The sequence below is a fragment of the Oryza brachyantha genome, chromosome 7 (genome assembly GCF_000231095.2).
Source record: "Oryza brachyantha chromosome 7, ObraRS2, whole genome shotgun sequence".
NCBI classification, from domain to species: Eukaryota; Viridiplantae; Streptophyta; class Magnoliopsida; order Poales; family Poaceae; genus Oryza; species Oryza brachyantha.
Genome location: NC_023169.2, coordinates 4,174,899 through 4,193,294, shown reverse-complemented (window position 1 = coordinate 4,193,294; position 18,396 = coordinate 4,174,899). Strand labels below are relative to the sequence as shown.

The window sequence follows — 18,396 nt, the reverse complement described above, 5'->3', positions numbered from 1 at the left end:
ACAAATATTTTCCCTATCACCTAAAAATAGTGTACTGTATGTCAATCAAAAAAAACTAATATTCGGGCTAAATAAAAATATAAGCTCCCATGCAGATAATTAAGTGTGAAGCAACTTTCTCACAGACCATGTCTAGAGCTGAACTGATTAGTTAGTTACATGTAGACCTAATTTGCAGGTTCTGTTGTTGGTCCAGATTCCACCGTTTAGGAGGACAACTCTCTCGTTAATCACATAATTTTATCAAGTGAAACCTTTTATTAAGTGAAACTACAAGAATGAAGGACACGCCGCTATGAAGTGCATGTTTTCATATGTTCCATTAAATGGTGGCAATATGAGTAAAAATTTCATGTATACATACTGTTGAAGAAGCTCATGAGACACCGGCTGAGTTGATAGATTGGCAAAGAAACCTATAGAGATGGCATTGAGAAAAATGATTAGTGAAAATAATCAGCTTAGGTCACACTAATGTACTGTATATAACTGAATAATGAAGTAACAATATTAGAAATAGAATCATGTTATATACCATAAAGAAAGCACTAAGCCACTAAGTTGATATTGGAGTGACATAAAACTAACAAAAGTAATAGTGGATAAAACATATAAGTTCCCAGAATCTGTCAGATCACAACCTCAAATAAACTGGCATTCTACGGTCTATATAATCACCAGGTTGTCCCTTCAAAATATGACATACAATGCCCTGTAAGAAAATTCAGTTCCAGTGAATGAACATCAATTGGCGCCTCAGCCACACAACTATCAATAACAATGCTATAACCTCAAATCCACCAAATTACACGCATAGTTTCCAATCAACCAATCAATTTGTAATATGCAGATCAAGCACAACAGAGTTCCTATATTTACATGTTTAACGACCAACCATGCAAATCAAGCTTGATCAACCCAACGTGTAGTAAGATAGATTAGTGAAGGCTAGGCAGTAGCAGGAGGATATTTTATAATGCAGGGAACAGATTTGATGAAATCTGACCAAGTCATCAAAGATTGGAAGGGAGTAATTAACACAAGATCAAATTAATTAAGAACCATTTGATGGGGGAAAACAGCAGTAGCAATTCCATTTTTTCCTGAAAGAAAGTAGTACAATCGAAAGAATCAGTCATTGAGTTGCCGCTCTTGATGTCACCTGCAGCCTGGCTGCCTGCTTCAATTAATTGGCTAGTTTCAGTTTCACACTGCATATATATCGCTTGCTGCGTGTGGACAAGGGAAAAAACGGATGGCATGCCTGATCTTTATAGACTTTTGGTGAAGCATCGCTTTCTTGGTTTCATACTGACAAAATCATTCAGAAGCAACAAGAGGCAGGCACATATCCCTGCCAAATTGCCCATTTATTTTGCTCATATGTACAGCTAGGCTAGCTATCCAGTCAGTCAATGGAGCTTCTGTCTAGTGGCTCAAACTTACAAATGAAAACCAAAACTACATTTATAATTTTATACTGCAGGCCACCATTTTGATGAAATCTGACCAAGTAATCTACTCCCAGTTTCAACTTACAAATGATTTGTGATGAACCAACTAAATGGTGGCCAGATTTAGAGGTATAAACCAATATGATAATATAATGTTACTGTTGGCTGCTGGCTGCCTATTAAGAGTATCCCCAACAGCTCATCCATTCCATCCTCCATTCTAGAAATAGAGAATGAAAAGTAAAATTTGAGCTCCAGTAGAACATCTATCCCATCATCTATTTTTGGATGTCATCCATATTAGGAGAGAGAAACTCTATATTTAGATGTTCTCTCTCCAATTCTCCAAATAGATATGGAGGATAACATATATATAGATGATCTACTGGAGTACAAAGAGATATGAAAGATAAAAGTTTTTAGATGATCATCCAAATGAAGATATGGATGACCAAATTTAGATGAGCAGTTGGGGATGCTCTAATCAATTATCTGGTTTCATCGATGCATTCTAATCCATGTCTATGAATTGCTTCTGACACTTGATTGGGATTGTGGTTTGGTGTGAGTGGCTTGATAGTTTAGATTATTGTTATTGCAGTCAATTAATTGCTATGATACTTAGTGCTGCACATGTTTTCTTATCAATTGAAAAATCTGATTGCTGCATAGGCATAAAGGTTATTTGGAGGGCAGGATTCAACAAATAGTACTCCTCTTTTTCCACAACGACTAAAAATCTTGTAACTTATATAGAGATAAAGCTGTCTTCTTCTATTTATTCAGAATTTCATCTTTGAGTGTTTTTACCTGATGTATATATTTGCTATGTGTCTAGCAGCATAGCAGGTTCAAAAATGAAATGAAATTCACTTAATTTCTTATCTGAAAATTAGTTCAGGAGTTAAACCCTAATCACATTCTCTTAGTATATCATACTTCAAATAAGACAATTTGGCTATCAATCAAAATTTTCAGATCAGATCAAAGAATAGGAACCGACAAACCACCTAAGAATCTTTAACAAACTTTTTACACGAAAAAAATAATTCCATGAAGATCTTTTGGAAGTGTGGTAGCTGAATACTAACACAACGATATAATAAAGTATCAAACTTGTCTGATGATGGGGAAAACAGCAGTAGCAATTCCATTTTTTACTGAAAGAAAGTAGTACAATTCAAAGAATCAGTCATTGAGTTGCTGCTCTTGATGTTTGCAAGTTCACTGAAGGAAAAAAAAAAGGTGAATTCAGTTGAACACTTTTGCAGTTGAACACTTCCGTAATACTTCTTTTGGAAATCAGTCAATCCAAATGCTACGCATTACCAATCCTCTGGACAGTAAATACGCTATAATAAGATATGAATGAAATGGTTTACTTGCAGTTCTGATATTGAGATATGCAGATGCTGCAGATTCTTGTGTTATCAAGATTTAAAAGGACCCATAGAAAATTCTAGGCCAATTAGTTCATATATATAAGATAACAATACAGCGCTGATGATTCTGTATTTCAGAGAATAATGCAGTTCCAACTTCCAAGGTTGCATGTTGCATCTTGTGAACATAAAGTAAACTGGATGAATAGAGGGAATACCAGAATTGCTTACCTTCCTCACTTGTGGTGAAATTATTGGGATAAACCAAAACACTTGCTAACGTGGGAGCACCTGCAAGACAAAATAGTCAAATAGTTAATTCATAGTATAATTTCCCACACATTCCAGTAAACTTACCATGCAAAGCAATTTTTAACACTTTCTTCACTGAATCAGAACAAATATGTCATCTTAATGGATGTCATCAGCTACCTCCTTATCAATCGTCAAATGGAAATCTTCCACAGTCATAAGAACCCGACTATCATTTTGTGGAGTTCATTCTCTCACATTCAACGAATATATAGTTGAAATTAATGGTATCGCAAAGTAAGAAAGTTTAGTAAAACAACCATACCAATAGTTTGGAAGTACTGATTTGTTATCCTTGCCGCCCAAAGAATACCTGTAAAATTCGCATTTTACTCTGGATAGTTTGGAAAATTACCAATAGTTTGGCAGCAGCTACATTGTACTCTGAATTCCCAATTTCAACCAAAAAAGAAAAGCACAAAAATTCCCCATCCACATCAACAAAAATATGATACCGTATCAAACCAAAAAAACCAACTATTTGCTGTGCAATTACAATACCTCTAAAGATCAAAACAAACATCAGTCTTAGTTAATTAATAAGGAAAATCAAGAAGAAGGGCGTTAAAATTAAGTTGACATACATGATGGAAACCGATATAATATGTATCAGTTAAAGAAGCTAAAGCAGCGACAGAAACCGAGAAACGTCATTGTGTTCAAAGCATGGAACAAAACATACCTTTGAAGCAGTAGGCCACAAAGGATTTCACAACTCCCACCCAGTTTTGCACTGATGTTAATTCATAAGTGTTCACTCATCTGTTAATATTTCAATTTCAGTGATACACTAATTACTATTTTCTATGGGATACACAGGAGAAGAGGTATGCTAAATAATCAAACAAGCTTATTGTGAACCTTGTAATAACTAAATTACTTGAGATTGTCAAAACAGATAAAAAATCACCTAAGTATGGAGCTGAGACTGTAAAAATCACATATTTTTTCCGTAAGGAGCTAAGTGAGGTCCGCTTTTCTCCTGTAAGATGGGCAACAACACTATACGATATGAAGCACTGCCCAAGCCGGTACATTTGCATGATTGGTGCATCAAATGTAAAACTGGACATAATGTTTGTTCAAAAAGATGACAAATATATTTCTGAGCTGTTGACATTATGTTTTCTTTGCTGTTGGATTCTTTTCCGCTTTCTTTGTTGTTTGTAAGATGGTAAGAAGTAGCACATAAGCATCCATGTCAAATTTAAAACTCAAAATTGCAGGCCGGCGTAGAGGCGTTCACTGACCAGGGCACTCAGCGATGGAGGAGGTGAAGGAGGCGGCGGCGGGCTCGGCGGAGTTGGCGCAGCCGGCGAGCTCGACGAAGGCAGCGCCTGAGACAGCGCACTCGGCGATCGAGGAGGTGACGGAGGGACGGTAGGGCGGCGGGGCTCGACGCACTCGGCGATGGAGGAGGTGAAGGAGGCGGCGGCGGGCTCGGGGGAGTCGGCGCAGCCGGCGAGGTCGACGAAGGCAGCGCCGGAGACAGCGCATTCGGCGGTGGAGGCGGTGATGGAGGGACGGTAGGGCGGCGGGCGGCGGCAAGGCAGTAGGGCTGCCGGCGGCGGCGGGACGAAAGTGCCGCGAAGAAGGGAGGGATCGTGTCATCGTTCCAGTGAAATTAGGAGCATCGGCGTTCACTCGTCTAGCCGTCATCACAATTAATTAATTAATTAATTGAGAAGACACTGATGGTGATGTACTGATGTGTGTGTATAACCAAATTAACCGCCTAATTAACCGGCCAGCTGCTAAACCAAAGCTACCATCCCATGATCACGAACTATACCTGCACAACGAGATACGCCTCCAAACACACGCTCAAATTCTACCGATAGAACAGCCACCTGCGCGTAAATTCGTATGATTTTTTTTACTATTCTTCTATGAAAGATTATCTGAATTTTTTAATGACTATTTAATACTATAAATAATAAAATTAATTACTATAAAGTTAAAATATACTCTATAAAGGTAAGATAATAAACTTTTAGTATTTGAAAAATACGCGTACAAAAGTTAAGGAAAAATATAAGCGCACGACTCTAGGTGCTTCCCCCTAATACTCTCTGTATTAATTCTAAGTTGGCAATTGTAGGATGGAAACTCAAGAAACCAAACAAACATATTAGAGGGGATGAATGGTCTTTTTAGTGAAATTAATAAAACCATGCCCAAATATACACTAGAAGTAAATCAGTTTTATTCGTTTACACAGCGCATACAAAGCACTCCTCTCAAACCTTTATTTTTCTCTTTCAAAAGTTATGTCTCTAGGACTTGAACATCTCATCCATTTATACCTAAAAGTCTATCACCATAAAAAATCCTCGTCATTGACCATGGTTGGATAGCGCAACCTGGTCTACATTAGTCACACACTCACACTAACACCATAAATATTTTCAAACCAATTTATATTAATATATCAATTTGCAATCTAATTATTCATCATTAAATATTAATCATGGCTATGATCTTACAACCATGTCTAAGAACATATATGTTCTCATATCAAAATCTTTTGTTAGTGAATAAAAACTACAGATTTGATAGCTGAAAATTGATGCTAAGTATATTATGTTCTATATTATAAGACTTTTTTTTGGTTTGATTAAATTCATCCATGTATCAATATAAATATATATGTTTTGTATATGTGTCTAGATTCATCCTGATCTGAGACGTGAAATATATTAATTACATTTTCAGTTTGTTAGAAGCGTAACTCGACCTACACGTACAAAATGATACTCGGTCTGTTTTTTTATCGGACGCAATTGAGTTTTATCATTGTCGTATTAAAAAAATATTATTATTAATTATATTTTATGGTTGATTTATTACTGTATAAACTTTGATTATGACTTATAATTTTATATATTTAGATAAAATATTAAATAAGATAAAATTTCATACAAAAGTCAACAACATCAAATAAAAAACTGGAGTGAGTGGTGGGGTTATCTTTTTTAAATTGCCGTTGCTTATTCAGCTAATTACTATACGTTGCAAATAGTATTATGATTTCTTTTTATATTTATAACCAATTGCTCCAGATAAATGAGATTATATCTAAAACCATGTAATTTGATCGTGATTGGGATTTTGCGACATGTTTTAGTTCAAAATAATAATGATAATTAAAGCACTCCATCTTCAGTTTACCTGAGAGTTTAGCATGCATTAAGGGACCTATTAAGTATTAAACTATTATCAAGTGCCAAATTGCATGTAATGCCAGCCGACTCACAGTACGTAATCGATCTGAGGCTGAAAAGTTTAGAGGGATAATATTCTCTCCCATGCCATTAGTGGCAAGATAATTAGCACAACACGGTTCACCGGCCTTCCTTTGCCATCCATACACATGGATGCAACCTCTGTGTCGAGATGATTTTTCGATACTAAAAGTCAACTAAATATCCCGGTTCGTTTTTCTCATTACTAATCCAGATTCTCTCGTTTTTCATGCACATACTTACTGAACTGCTAAACAGTATATTTTTTATAAAAATTTTCTATAGAAATTTGATTTAAAATATTATATTAATTTATTTGTAAATTTTTCTAACTAATAATTAATTAATCAGGTACTAATCTATTTTCACGTTTTTCCGCACCAGGTAATATAACCCTAGCCGAACGCGGCCTATATGAAAAATGTAAACGATGTATCAGTCGGAAGATTTTTTTTTACTTTACGTTCCTTTTATCAGTCAAGTTTAAATTTTAACCCTTGAATTTTGCTCGAACTGTATTTTCTATCCTAAACTACAAAACTGGATACATTTTACTATCGATGTTTTTAAAATCGAACACATGAGTGGCGTCCATAAGGCATTTGGAATTTTATCACTAACCTTTTTCTATTTTCTTAGAATGCTATTCAAACAGTAGTTTTGGTGGTATTTTTATAATTTTCTAGTAAGAGTTTTGCAATAATAATTTGAACTAGTGGCAAAATTTACAGTTGCCCCAAATATATTTCCTGATTATGAACCTGATTTAGTGATGTCATGTTATATATTCATGTAATATTGTACTAACTCTATAAATGGCCATAATGTAGTGAGATTTACAATGTTAGAGATATTATGAACATTGCAAAGTTTATATTTTTATCCAACAAGTAGTTTCAATGTGTATTCAGCGATATTGAGTGCATAATGCACATTAATTTCACCATTGATACTAGGTTATACTATCTGCAATGTGTGATCCCCAAAGTTATACCAACATAGTACATGCATGACTGGCATATTACATAGTTATCAAGTAATTGTTACAACAACAGCAACACCAAAAAAAAACTTCTGTGAGGTAGAGCAGCTAACTAAACTACACCTTCCATCATCCTTCTAAATTCTAAATAGCTAATCCTTCCATCTTTATCTTCATCAAAAGTGTGGATCATCCTCATACAGTCCTCGTACCTTCGTCCTTCTTTGAACCCTAGCCTCCTCATTACGCTCCATAGCTCCGCGGCGCATATGAACCCATCCTCATTGCGATCGAACACATAGAAGGCTTCCTTTAGCTCACTCTCGCTCGCCGTCTTCCTGTCCAGCAGCTCATCCATGGCGGCACCCATGAGGTTGTCACACCCTTGGCACTCCATGGCAGCCTCCCCACTCATTCTCCACCTGAGACCTAATCTCATTGTGACGACCGTTGCATCATGGCATGTCATCCTCCCTTCTCCTAGCAACCGCCGCGACGAAGGAGGATCATCGTCGTCCATGATCATAGAGTCGATAACACTACCGTCATGTGCTAAGAACCTCAAAGCTATGCTCAAGAACTTCCCAATCTTCTTGCTCACCGAGATCACATCTATGATCAAAGGCCCCAAGACCAACATCACAAGGGATGACAGCAGTGGAACTAAGATGTTGTGATCCATCATAATATAGTATATATTTTGTGCCAAATGCAACAAATTGGAATACAGCAATGAAATCCTGTGTACCCTGTTGAAGTGCTTGTTCAAATGAACATCTCGACTTGGATGCATGTAGGCCTGTATATATAGCAGTAGATTTTGCTAGATATCTATGCGATGAGTCTTGCATCATTTCGCAGAAATTCAGAGGAAGATGGATGATATCTTTTTATTGCCTCTTTATTGGAGATGACTTCATACTTAATAAAAGGCTATGGCTGCAAGCTGCCGATGAAACTTCCTGGAAATTTCACAAGCACCTTAGGACAGAAATGATTCATTTATTATCACCAACAGGGAAAAAGAGAGATGAAAATTAATGCCAAACAATAAATGGCCACATCTTTTATAGGAGTAGTTGGCATCACCACCTATCTACTATTCTCTCGAATTGATAATTCATATTATTTTGGACAATGAGACTATATATCTCCAAAAACTATGTTTATGTTTAACTATGGTTTTCTATTGTAATGTATAAGAAACAAACGAAAGTTTAATTTTATTAAATTACATTTCAAGACTCATCTATATATATTGTTCAAATGCCTTAAAACTAAATGTTTTAAAACTTATTGATATTCAAAGTTTTTTAAAAGTTTGACATCAACCTTATCTAGAATAACAAGAATAATGGAACCAGCGTGAGTATAATGAAACCTTTTTGAAATTTCGAAGGTAAATTCACTTATGCATGCTCCTCTTACAATGACAAGAATATGTTGTCTTTGACATGTATCAAGTTCAAAAAAACATTAAAATTTATTTTTAAAAATGTTGGATGCTTGAAAATAATATGGGTAGCTTTGACCAAAATTAAATACTTACAAAATATTTGTGAAACTTTATTGGGTTTTCAAATATTTTATAAAATAGATTAGTGATCAAAGTTATATTTTGGAGATTGCATCGATCTCTAGAATGACATCCTTTTTACATTTTTTTTATGGCCAGAGGAAGTTACACGCCAGTGAAAAGGTTTTCGGTTCATAATTATCACCAAATGGAACATTCGGAATACCACTACACTTATTTTCGGAATGAGTACATGTTCAACCAAAAGTGTTTCTTTGAATGCAGAAATATGTGTCAACTAGAAAGAGTAGTAAACTTATTCTTATGCCCTTGGGAATAATTAAGAGCACAAACACTAGCTACATCATAAAAGCAATTACAATGCAACATAGTCTTAGTTAACCTTGAAGAGTAGGCACTTGCAACTTTGATTTACTGTTAAATATGACAATGAAAAGAGATGGCATGATTTATACAATCTTTAGATAAAATGCATTTCTTCAAAATATGACTAAGAGCTCTGACATTAACAACCAGCTTTATGCTTTGAACCTAGATAGATGGTTAGAGACATTACATAGCAACTCCACATGACACCATTAGCCTTAATCCCTTATTAAGAATGAAATGGATGTTGGGGAAATTGTATCATAATCACTCGCCTAAGAAACCCATTTGATTCAAACACACAATATCACTTCTTTCAAAATAAACATGCAAAATATATTTTTTTCCGACCTGGAAAACTGCCAGGCTTTGCCTAGCAGTGTAATTTCATAAGCATGCAAAATATTATTTGGCAAAGACCAAAGCTTGTACGGCCGGCCGTTGAGTGCACGTAAGGTTGACATGTGCCAGCACGTCACATCACATTGCCTCTTCGATGTGATCAACCTTTGCTTGGTTAGCACTTATACTTCCTCCGGTATTTAATATATACCGTTGGCTAAACAACTTAGAGAAAAGGTAGTTAATTAGCATTAGCTTGTCTAAAACGTCATATATTGATGACAGAAGCTAGTTCCACCTTTCAACCTAGCTCCGTAGGAACAACCAACCATTGTTAGCGACAAATTTACAGTTTTAGCAGTATACAGTGGTATGATTATGTTTGTTTTGTGTATATGTTTATCCCTGCGCTAGAATTCCCCCCGTTCCCTCTAATCCTACACAGATTCATGTCATATTAATGAATTTAAATAGAAAGATTTACAGTAGGGAACTGAGGGGGTATAAGAATTATTTTTTTTGATAAATAGGGGGGGGTGAGAGCCCCACCTGAATTGTATTAAGAAAAAAAAAACCAAAATACAGCAAATGAGAAAAGGAGTGGTTACAACAGCAAGCTAGGAGAACTACAACAAGCACGAGATGGCTGAGCTAAGGCAGCGTTCTGACATTGCCCATTAGTCAAATCAGCGTACGTAAAACGAAAAAAACCATTAACATATGATTAATTAAGTATTAGCTTTAACAAATTTAGGAAATGAATTAATCTGATTTTTTAAATAACTTTTATATAAAACTTTTTTCTAAAAAATACATGTTTAACAGCTTGAAAAACGTACGCACAGAAAAAGAGGAAGAAGTATCCTCCTTGGGTCGGATTCGAACTCTGCCTAAAGATTGCCCTCTAGGCGGGCTCTACAGCGGCGATATCATCTTGTTTGAGCCGTAGAGTGCCGTCGTCTATTGCAGGCCGCAGGATGCGATGCGATGCAACGAAGGTTGTTGGTTTCTGAAGACAACTTCATGTCTGTGATTCCAGAGAAGCATAGAATGAAGAAAATGTTTCGCTGGTAGCGGGGCGATCGGTTTTAGTTGGTACAAGTGCTTCAAAGTAGACTTTATCCCAGGGTTGATTCGGACGGTTCTGCAAAAGGCATGAGAACAATATGTGTGCCGCCGTTTCCTGGTGGTGAGAGCAGAGGTCACAGAGCACTCAACTGACTATACCTTTTGAATGGAGGTTTTGTTTGGTTGGTAGGCGTTCCTAGCCATGTGAAGAAAGAATCAAGAAAGGGGATTAGTAGAAGAAATCCCCTGCAAATTTGTAATGTTATTACTCGGAAATGGGCCGGCCACATCGATCAGACTTGGTCCAAGTCGTTAGCCCAACTCCCAACATCAATCCGGTTGTCGCTTCCAAAACGTAGAGACAGACGGCCAACAGTATCTGGAAATAGGAGGCAGGTTCAGACTTCTTTCGTCAACATAGACAAGAAAGAAGAACCACCACCATTTCTATCCTCCAAAGACCTCTTCAACATGTTCTGTTCTAGCTTTTACATCACAGTGTTATCTGCCAAGACGGTCAATCTGGGAAGAGGAAAATAACTGTAGCTTTACCTACTGAATCTCTGAAGAATCATAGCTGAACCTTCTCTGAAAGCATAAGAGGAATTGCCATATGCCAGCCTGACCAGAAAGGACCTTTCTGACCATAGATAAGGAAACCAACCCAAAGAAATCAAATCTAATCCTGCATCGTTCAGCTCATGCATAAAAAACTGATTCACCTGCTGATGTAGAGATATCAGATATGCTCTGCTGCAAACAACAGCATACGATGCAACCTCTGTGAGACAATAATATAAGCTATTCTATCCGTTTCACACTGTAAGATTTTCTAGTCGTACATAGATTGGATACTAATGAAATCTAGATATATATACCAACAATACACAACTAGGTTAATCTGATAAGCTTAAAAAATCTTACAATATGAAATAAAGGGAGGGAGTAACACATGACTTGCAGATTCACATGAGGCAAACATCTGCTGACAGCACACAACCGTATGCAAGAGCAGGACTCTACCATTTCAACCTCGGCAGATGACTGGAGCTACTGCCATGATGAGTACACTACAGGAAGCATTATGTAGGCCATTAATATTACGAAAAACAAATGGCGAGTGCACGACTGGCATGTGAAGCCCAGGAAGATCTTGCAGTGCAACCATGCATGGCGTTATACAGTCGGTAAAGTTCTCTTAAACAGGAGAAACAACAACACTACAAGAACATAGTAACACAGGTCCAACCTTCTCGGAATTCAAAAGCTACGCTAAACACTAGTTATTCCAATAGAGTTTGGTACGATGCCAACGCTTTGTGCAATAAATACCCTCTTTTGCGTTCTCATGAATCTCATCTGACAAAGACCAACCTTATTAAATGCCACCTTGAACGCCAAATGCACCCTGCTGCTTCATAACTCTACAACAATCGCCTGCTACCGTAGATGAAGACAGTTCAAATCATCAGAATGGAGACTAAGAAATACATTTGAAAGTATCAAATCTTTGTTAATCAACAATTCAACATGGATCTACAAGAATGCTGTAAGGAGGACCAAGCTTCTACGGACGTTTCTGAATATATTCCATTATAAATGCATTACATAACATCTGATGCTTCTAGCGGTGATTGTTTGGTTTTCTTTTATGGAAAACAGCAAACGGCATATTTACAAACGAAAATAATTTGTGAATCAAAATTTTATATACGTATTCTTAGTGACCTAAAAGCCAAGACTGAAAAATAAGCTTAGGAGAAAAACCCCAAAATCATCTCCAAATTTTAGGTAGAAAATTCAAATTTTGACTTATAAGCATAAGCGAAAAGATAAGGGTGTCTGATTTCTGGTCATACTATTTGTGCCTGACAGTAGAAAATTCATATTTGGTAGTGGTACGAAGAGACATATTTTCTATGGTTTTAAGATTATGTATGCGCAAAATTAATGTACATTTGTTCTCAAACGATTCCTATTTACTAAGTTTTCCAAATTGGGCACTTCTAGTAGCATATAAATCAGTGGTACAGGTAACATGGGCTAAATGACAATTCAAAAGAGCAGCCTTTACCTCACAAAGCTACATAAACGAAGAACCAGCTATATCAATTTAATTTTACCCAAAGGCACTAAATTAGTTAAATCCATTTTCATTGGAATATTTCAATCTACCAATTACTTCAAAAGGCAGAAAACTATGCACCCTTCAAAGTACATGTAACTAAATTATGCTCGACATGAACTCCATAACATAATAATAACAGAGTATATTTCACAAATCAGAACGTGCAATTTTCAGTAAAGAATAATACTGTTGATGAAGAAATAAGAAAACAGCCGATCACTCACCTTGTAATGGCAGATTATGCTTTAATGTTTCCATTACAGGGTTCACATTTTTTTAGCCAAAGGAACCTCTGCATTTGCGCGACCAACATAAGCAGTTTTTGGACTTCCGACATCCAGAATTGATTCCCAGTTGAACATTACCCTGGCTCTGACCATAATCATACATAAGCTCTGTCATTGGAGGAATATGCTTAATTGCAAAGAATGCGATATGTGGGTACCCCTCATCACCATGATCATACAAAACTGGTTGCCAAAAGACATTTGGTGAGCAGCTGTGGTTCATAAAGCGAGCTATGTTTCCAGTTCGTTTTGCACTGATGATTATTGGCAGTTGCTTAGGTGTCTCACTTGAGTCAGAGAGATTAGGTTCACCCAGTAATTCTGGCGCATAGTTCCATCTTAAATTCTGCTCAGAAGGAGGTGTCTCAAAGATGTAATCATCTTCTCCAATCATACTGTTTTTGTCAATAACCTCACCTGCATATTCACAAATAAATGTGCCAGCTCGAATTGGATCCCAACTACGAAGTCCCCAACCTCGATCTCCTGTCTTAAACACTTCAAAGTGGATCTGGGAACCTTTCTGTACAACTCGGTTCCGGCAATTATGTGAGCACTTACAGGAATCGTTACACTCATACAACACAGGCATCCGGCTAACAAGTATGCCTGAAGCACTGTAGGGCAGATCACCAGCATTCCGATGTGTGCAAGAGCAGTTGTCATCACCAGGAAGACATACACTTGCGCAACTGCAGCCCTGCATCTTTCTCATTGAGCTGAGAGAATTTATGTAGCTCAGTTTAGTTGTGTAGGTGAAGTGGCTAGGACCTTTCTCATCATCCACTTCATTTACAAGGCAAACAGGCTTGCTTTCTGCGCCATATGATATATCACGCAATATAACATGATCTCTACAGGATGGATTTTCCCTCCATTTTTCAGTCTTCTTCCAAACCGCAATGCCATCAGGTTGACCAGGTTCCCTGATCAACTTGTGTTTGAACACATTAAAGCCAGATTTTCCTTTCTCGACCCACGCTTCTCTTATTTTATAAAGGCCATCATAAATGTATATCTTACCAGTAGGACAAGTCAAATCTTTTACGCTTCGAACAACTCTGATTTGATTACCTCTATGTAAACTCCTCTCAAGTGCAAGATTACCTCTCTCAAGCTTTTGGTCATCCTTTCCAGACATGCCCTGTCCAGTGTAAACCAGCACATCTGGATCATCTTCAGTATTCTCATACACACCAGCTGACACGATACTGATAGCCACAGGATCCTCCTCATTACCAAACTTAGCAGACATGTAATCAATCCCGGACATGCTCTGACTATTAAGTCCTACCAGACACATCTCAATTCTGAAGTAGAACATATCACCAACTTCAACACCTGAAACCTCTCCAATCCTCTTGTTCTTATTTGTGCGAAGTTCAGCACTCATCATGATGCTCCCAGCCTTCAAGTTATGTTGTTGCTTTGCTCCTTCCTTCACCTCATCCAACTGCATGAGCCTCCGCCTCAATGCATCAAACATCATAAGTACATTATCAGCAGATTCCCTAGGATCATCTGAAAACAAAGGTGGCAGGTTCAGCAGATTGACATCAATTTTCCTAGGCCGTCCACGTTTCCCTGTTGTTATGTCACCAGAATCATCATCAATTGAAAAACCTGAATGACTTGAAGAAATCAGTGAACTATCAGGCACACGCTTTGGCCGTCCTCTCTTCCTCTTACCATTCTCTGATGAGGTGACAACAGAAGGTGTCTGTAAAACAGGCTCACTATATTTTGATTGAATTGGGGGAGCTGAAGTATCTGCATTATCCTGTACACGCCTGGGTCGCCCCCTTTTCCTTGTACCAGATTGATTTACAGCAGATGCAGGAGGTGTCTGAAGAACTGGTGTACTATGTACTTGAGGAGCTGAAGGAGTTGACAGTATAGGAACATCTACACGCCTGGGTCTACCCCTCTTCTTCTTACCAGGTGCATCTGTGGTTGCTGAAGAAGGCGCCTGGACAGCAGTGAAATTACCTCCTGGAGCTGAAGAAACTGGAGGAATCAAATGAGCTGAAGGAACAGAAGAATCTTGCACACGCCGGGGTCTACCCCTCTTCCTCTTACCAGATTCAGCCGTGGCTGCTCCAGATGTTTGCAAATCAGGGATGACCACTGTGTTGTTCGCTGTACCGTTAGCAGGAGCAGCTCCATTCAAGTGAACCATATACGGCTGCCTCTGGTTGGGCTCTGTAGGGGCAGCTGGTGATGCAAACATTGGTGGAATACTAGCAGGCATTGCCTGTTCAGTGCCCCCAGCATACGGTCCAAACGGGGTGACACAGACAATTGAAGATGAGTTTTCTTTTGCAGTGAAAGTGTGCAGACCAAGTGCTGCAGGGAACATGGGAGTCAATGTCCGCAAGGGTTTGGCATCAACAACTGCTGCATTATCCATCGGAACTGAAGTTGTCTGCTGACCTCCAGCCATTGTAAGCCACCCTTAATCTTTTGCTTTATGTCGCTATTTCCCTTGTATCTTCTCTAGATTTGTTTACCAGTCATGTTTAGATAAAGCTGTAAAGGGGTAAAAGGGAGCCCTTCAGTGCCTTCAGTATAAGATATGTTTATGTAATCCAGCATTTTTCTTAAATCATCTGTTTTACTGACCAAGAAGAATTAACAGAAGATCTAAAAGGAAGCTCGGTCATTTATCACAGATCCTGAGATAACAACTGCAACACATAATATGCATGGATTAAGTAAATAAGCATCAACGTGAAAAGACTAAGAATTACTAAAGCATGACAAATACCAACGTGAATCAATAGAACACCCGTAGATGAGGGTCAACTAGCGCAAAGATTGAATGGATATCTCACATGAAGCTAATATTAGAAATAGCTTCTTTTATAGCAACAAGTTAAAGATAGCAACCTTATTACATAAGAATCAATAATAACGAGATGGGTGGAGACCATTTTACATGAAAAACAAAGATTAACAACGCTTAGTGATGGTTGGATTCTTTATGATAACCAAAAGTTTACCGAGAATAACACCCACTCACTACCTTAGATTAGAGTGTATTTCGATAAAAGTCACTTTCGATAAGGGAAAAAGAATAAGATGGTGATTTATTTACAGGATGGCACCCCATAGGGAGGGTTACCCAGGTATCTGTGCACAATAGGGGGAAGGGGGTTGCATGTTCTTGTGACAATGTAGGTGTCATTTACCCACAATCTATTTTGTCGACTATGAGATGAGCACAACCACACGCATTAAATCAAATAATCTCAGGCTGGCCGGAATGATACCAGCTGATTGGCCCACGTGACAAACTTGGCTCAGATATAAATGTTGGGTTAGATATGAAAAAAAAAAGATCAAGAAAATTCAACCCCAGGCAGCCAACTGGTCCACGTGTTGAACCAAGCTTACCCATAATGTTGTTAACTTTAGAAAAGGAAAAAATTTACAAGAATCATTTGCTCGACCAAACCATCAAGCTCCGCGATGAGAATAGAAGAAAAGCCAAAAAGAAAAGGATACAATTAATTCTTCTTCTACAAATAAAATATAAATAAATTCAGAATAAATCCTCCTTTGTACACCTCCCAAGTGAATCATAAAATTCAATTAACACATAAAATCAATTCTTTGTAGAAAATTTTAATTTCAAAACGAAATGCTAGGCCTATTCAAACACATTTTCTTAATACTATCTTCATTCATTCAACTTTGATTCATCCTTCAAAATTTGAAACCAATCAAGCAATCCTTCACAACTTAATTTAGGACGAATTTTACAGAAACTGAATTAACTCCAGTAAAATAATCAATATTGCAGCTTTCCTAAGTGGTATACACAGCATATTCTACCAGAGCCGCCTGTATTATTCTAGTGTTTTCCTCATACCAGAACACCCGATGGACTCACGGCCAATGTCCCTATGGCACACACGATGCTCCAAAAAGCCATGAAACTGACCTCATGCCTGACCGGAGCGGAACCGCCATACCATACCAGCGACGAGCGGCGACGGATCTAACGTGGGACACAGCGGGGGGGGGGGGGGGGGGGGGGGGTGTCAGCCGAACCCCCAAACCTAAAAACAGTTTAGCAACAAAACTAAACACTGCCACTACTATAGAGTTCAAGCCATACTAAGAGAGAAGCTTCCAGATCTGGAGGAGAGCCTAACGTGGGACACGGGGGGTCAGCCGAACCCCCAAACCTAAAAACAGTTTAGCAACAAAACTAAACACTGCCACTACTATTGAGTTGAAGCCATGCTAAGAGAGAAGCTTCCAGATCTGGAGGAGAGCCTATCTGAGAAAATTTATGATATGCCACTCCATACATGTGCTCTCTATAAAATGCCACCCTTTACATGTTCCCCATTAAAATGTCATCCTCAGTGTAACATTCCTTACAAAATGCCATTATGATGTTTCTAGAGCTGTTTTCCTTTATTTTAGCCATCAAATAAAATGTGAAAAGACTATAGTGCCCCTGCTCTATTTTGTAAACACGAGGATTCTGCTCACCATCCAATAGCACAAGCTTAGATACCATGGATGAAACATCAAAACATGAATAGTTTTTTCCTCAAAACAATACTGAGATAAACATGGAAGTATCAACAAGTGTAGATTTACGACTCATCTAAACCTCAACAAAGTGTAACATGGAAACACCTGCTACTCTCCATGATGAACCCTAAACCCTAGCAGAGATTACCTAGAGAAGCCTAAAATCAAATCCAAAGCACTAAAATCATGTCACTAACAAAAATCGTAGCACTACACTAACTAAGCAAATAATTCAAGAACTAATAACAACGGTGGAGATTACCTAATGCTCTGCTGCTCCATGGTGGAGGCCGGGCCGGCCAGAGAGTCTGCTGGAGGCCGAGTTAAGGGCGCCCGGGAGAGACCGCGGCGGCGGGGGGAGGCGGTGGAGGCCGCGCCGGCCAGGGGTGGCGGCGGCAGCCGGGTACCCGGGGCAGAGGCCGGTGCGAAGGCGGGAACCGGGGGGACGGGGGCGGGCGTGCAGTCGGCGAGGCGGGGGGAGTCCGCGCCGGCCGGGGTTGAAGGCGGCAGCCGGCACGCCAGGCAGTCCGCGAGCCGTGAGAGGCCGCGCTGGCCGGAGATGGCGACGCGGGGGTGGCCGCGGCGGCCGGACAGGGACGGTCGACGAACGGGGTACGTCGCGGCGAACGGAGAGAGCGCCGGCGACCGGGGAGGAGGTGCCGACGGGGAGGAGGGCGCCGGGCAGTACGAGGAGACGAGAAGAGAGGTCGATCTGGTTCTGGATCTATCCAGAATAGAACAG

At 38.8% G+C, this 18,396-nt stretch overlaps 3 protein-coding genes across 4 annotated transcripts; all 3 read right to left on the bottom strand.

The window, feature by feature from the left end:
* LOC121054911 lies at positions 1-4,191 on the bottom strand. Its single transcript, XM_040525870.1, has 5 exons — positions 4,059-4,191; positions 3,831-3,881; positions 3,414-3,461; positions 3,068-3,127; positions 1-416 (listed from the first exon to the last, which is right to left on the bottom strand). The coding sequence occupies exons 1-5, from the start codon at positions 4,189-4,191 to the stop codon at positions 271-273; spliced, it is 438 nt and encodes a 145-aa protein (XP_040381804.1). The 3' UTR covers positions 1-270.
* A 3,068-nt stretch (positions 4,192-7,259) lies between these two features.
* On the bottom strand, positions 7,260-8,239 carry LOC107304603 (calmodulin-like protein 7). The gene has a single exon (XM_015839521.2). It carries the CDS (start codon positions 8,166-8,168, stop codon positions 7,488-7,490), a length of 681 nt encoding a protein of 226 aa, XP_015695007.1. The 5' UTR covers positions 8,169-8,239; the 3' UTR covers positions 7,260-7,487.
* A 3,474-nt stretch (positions 8,240-11,713) lies between these two features.
* On the bottom strand, positions 11,714-18,396 carry LOC102703881 (histone-lysine N-methyltransferase, H3 lysine-9 specific SUVH1-like). Of its 2 annotated transcripts, XM_040525778.1 has the most exons (4): positions 17,917-18,396; positions 15,726-15,790; positions 13,041-15,632; positions 11,714-12,125 (listed from the first exon to the last, which is right to left on the bottom strand). In XM_040525778.1, exon 3 carries the CDS (start codon positions 15,544-15,546, stop codon positions 13,093-13,095), a length of 2,454 nt encoding a protein of 817 aa, XP_040381712.1. In that variant the 5' UTR covers positions 15,547-15,632; positions 15,726-15,790; positions 17,917-18,396; the 3' UTR covers positions 11,714-12,125; positions 13,041-13,092. The 2 variants fall into 2 exon arrangements, with proteins under 2 accessions (XP_040381712.1, XP_040381713.1); XM_040525779.1 differs by having other exon boundaries at positions 11,714-12,128; positions 13,041-15,790.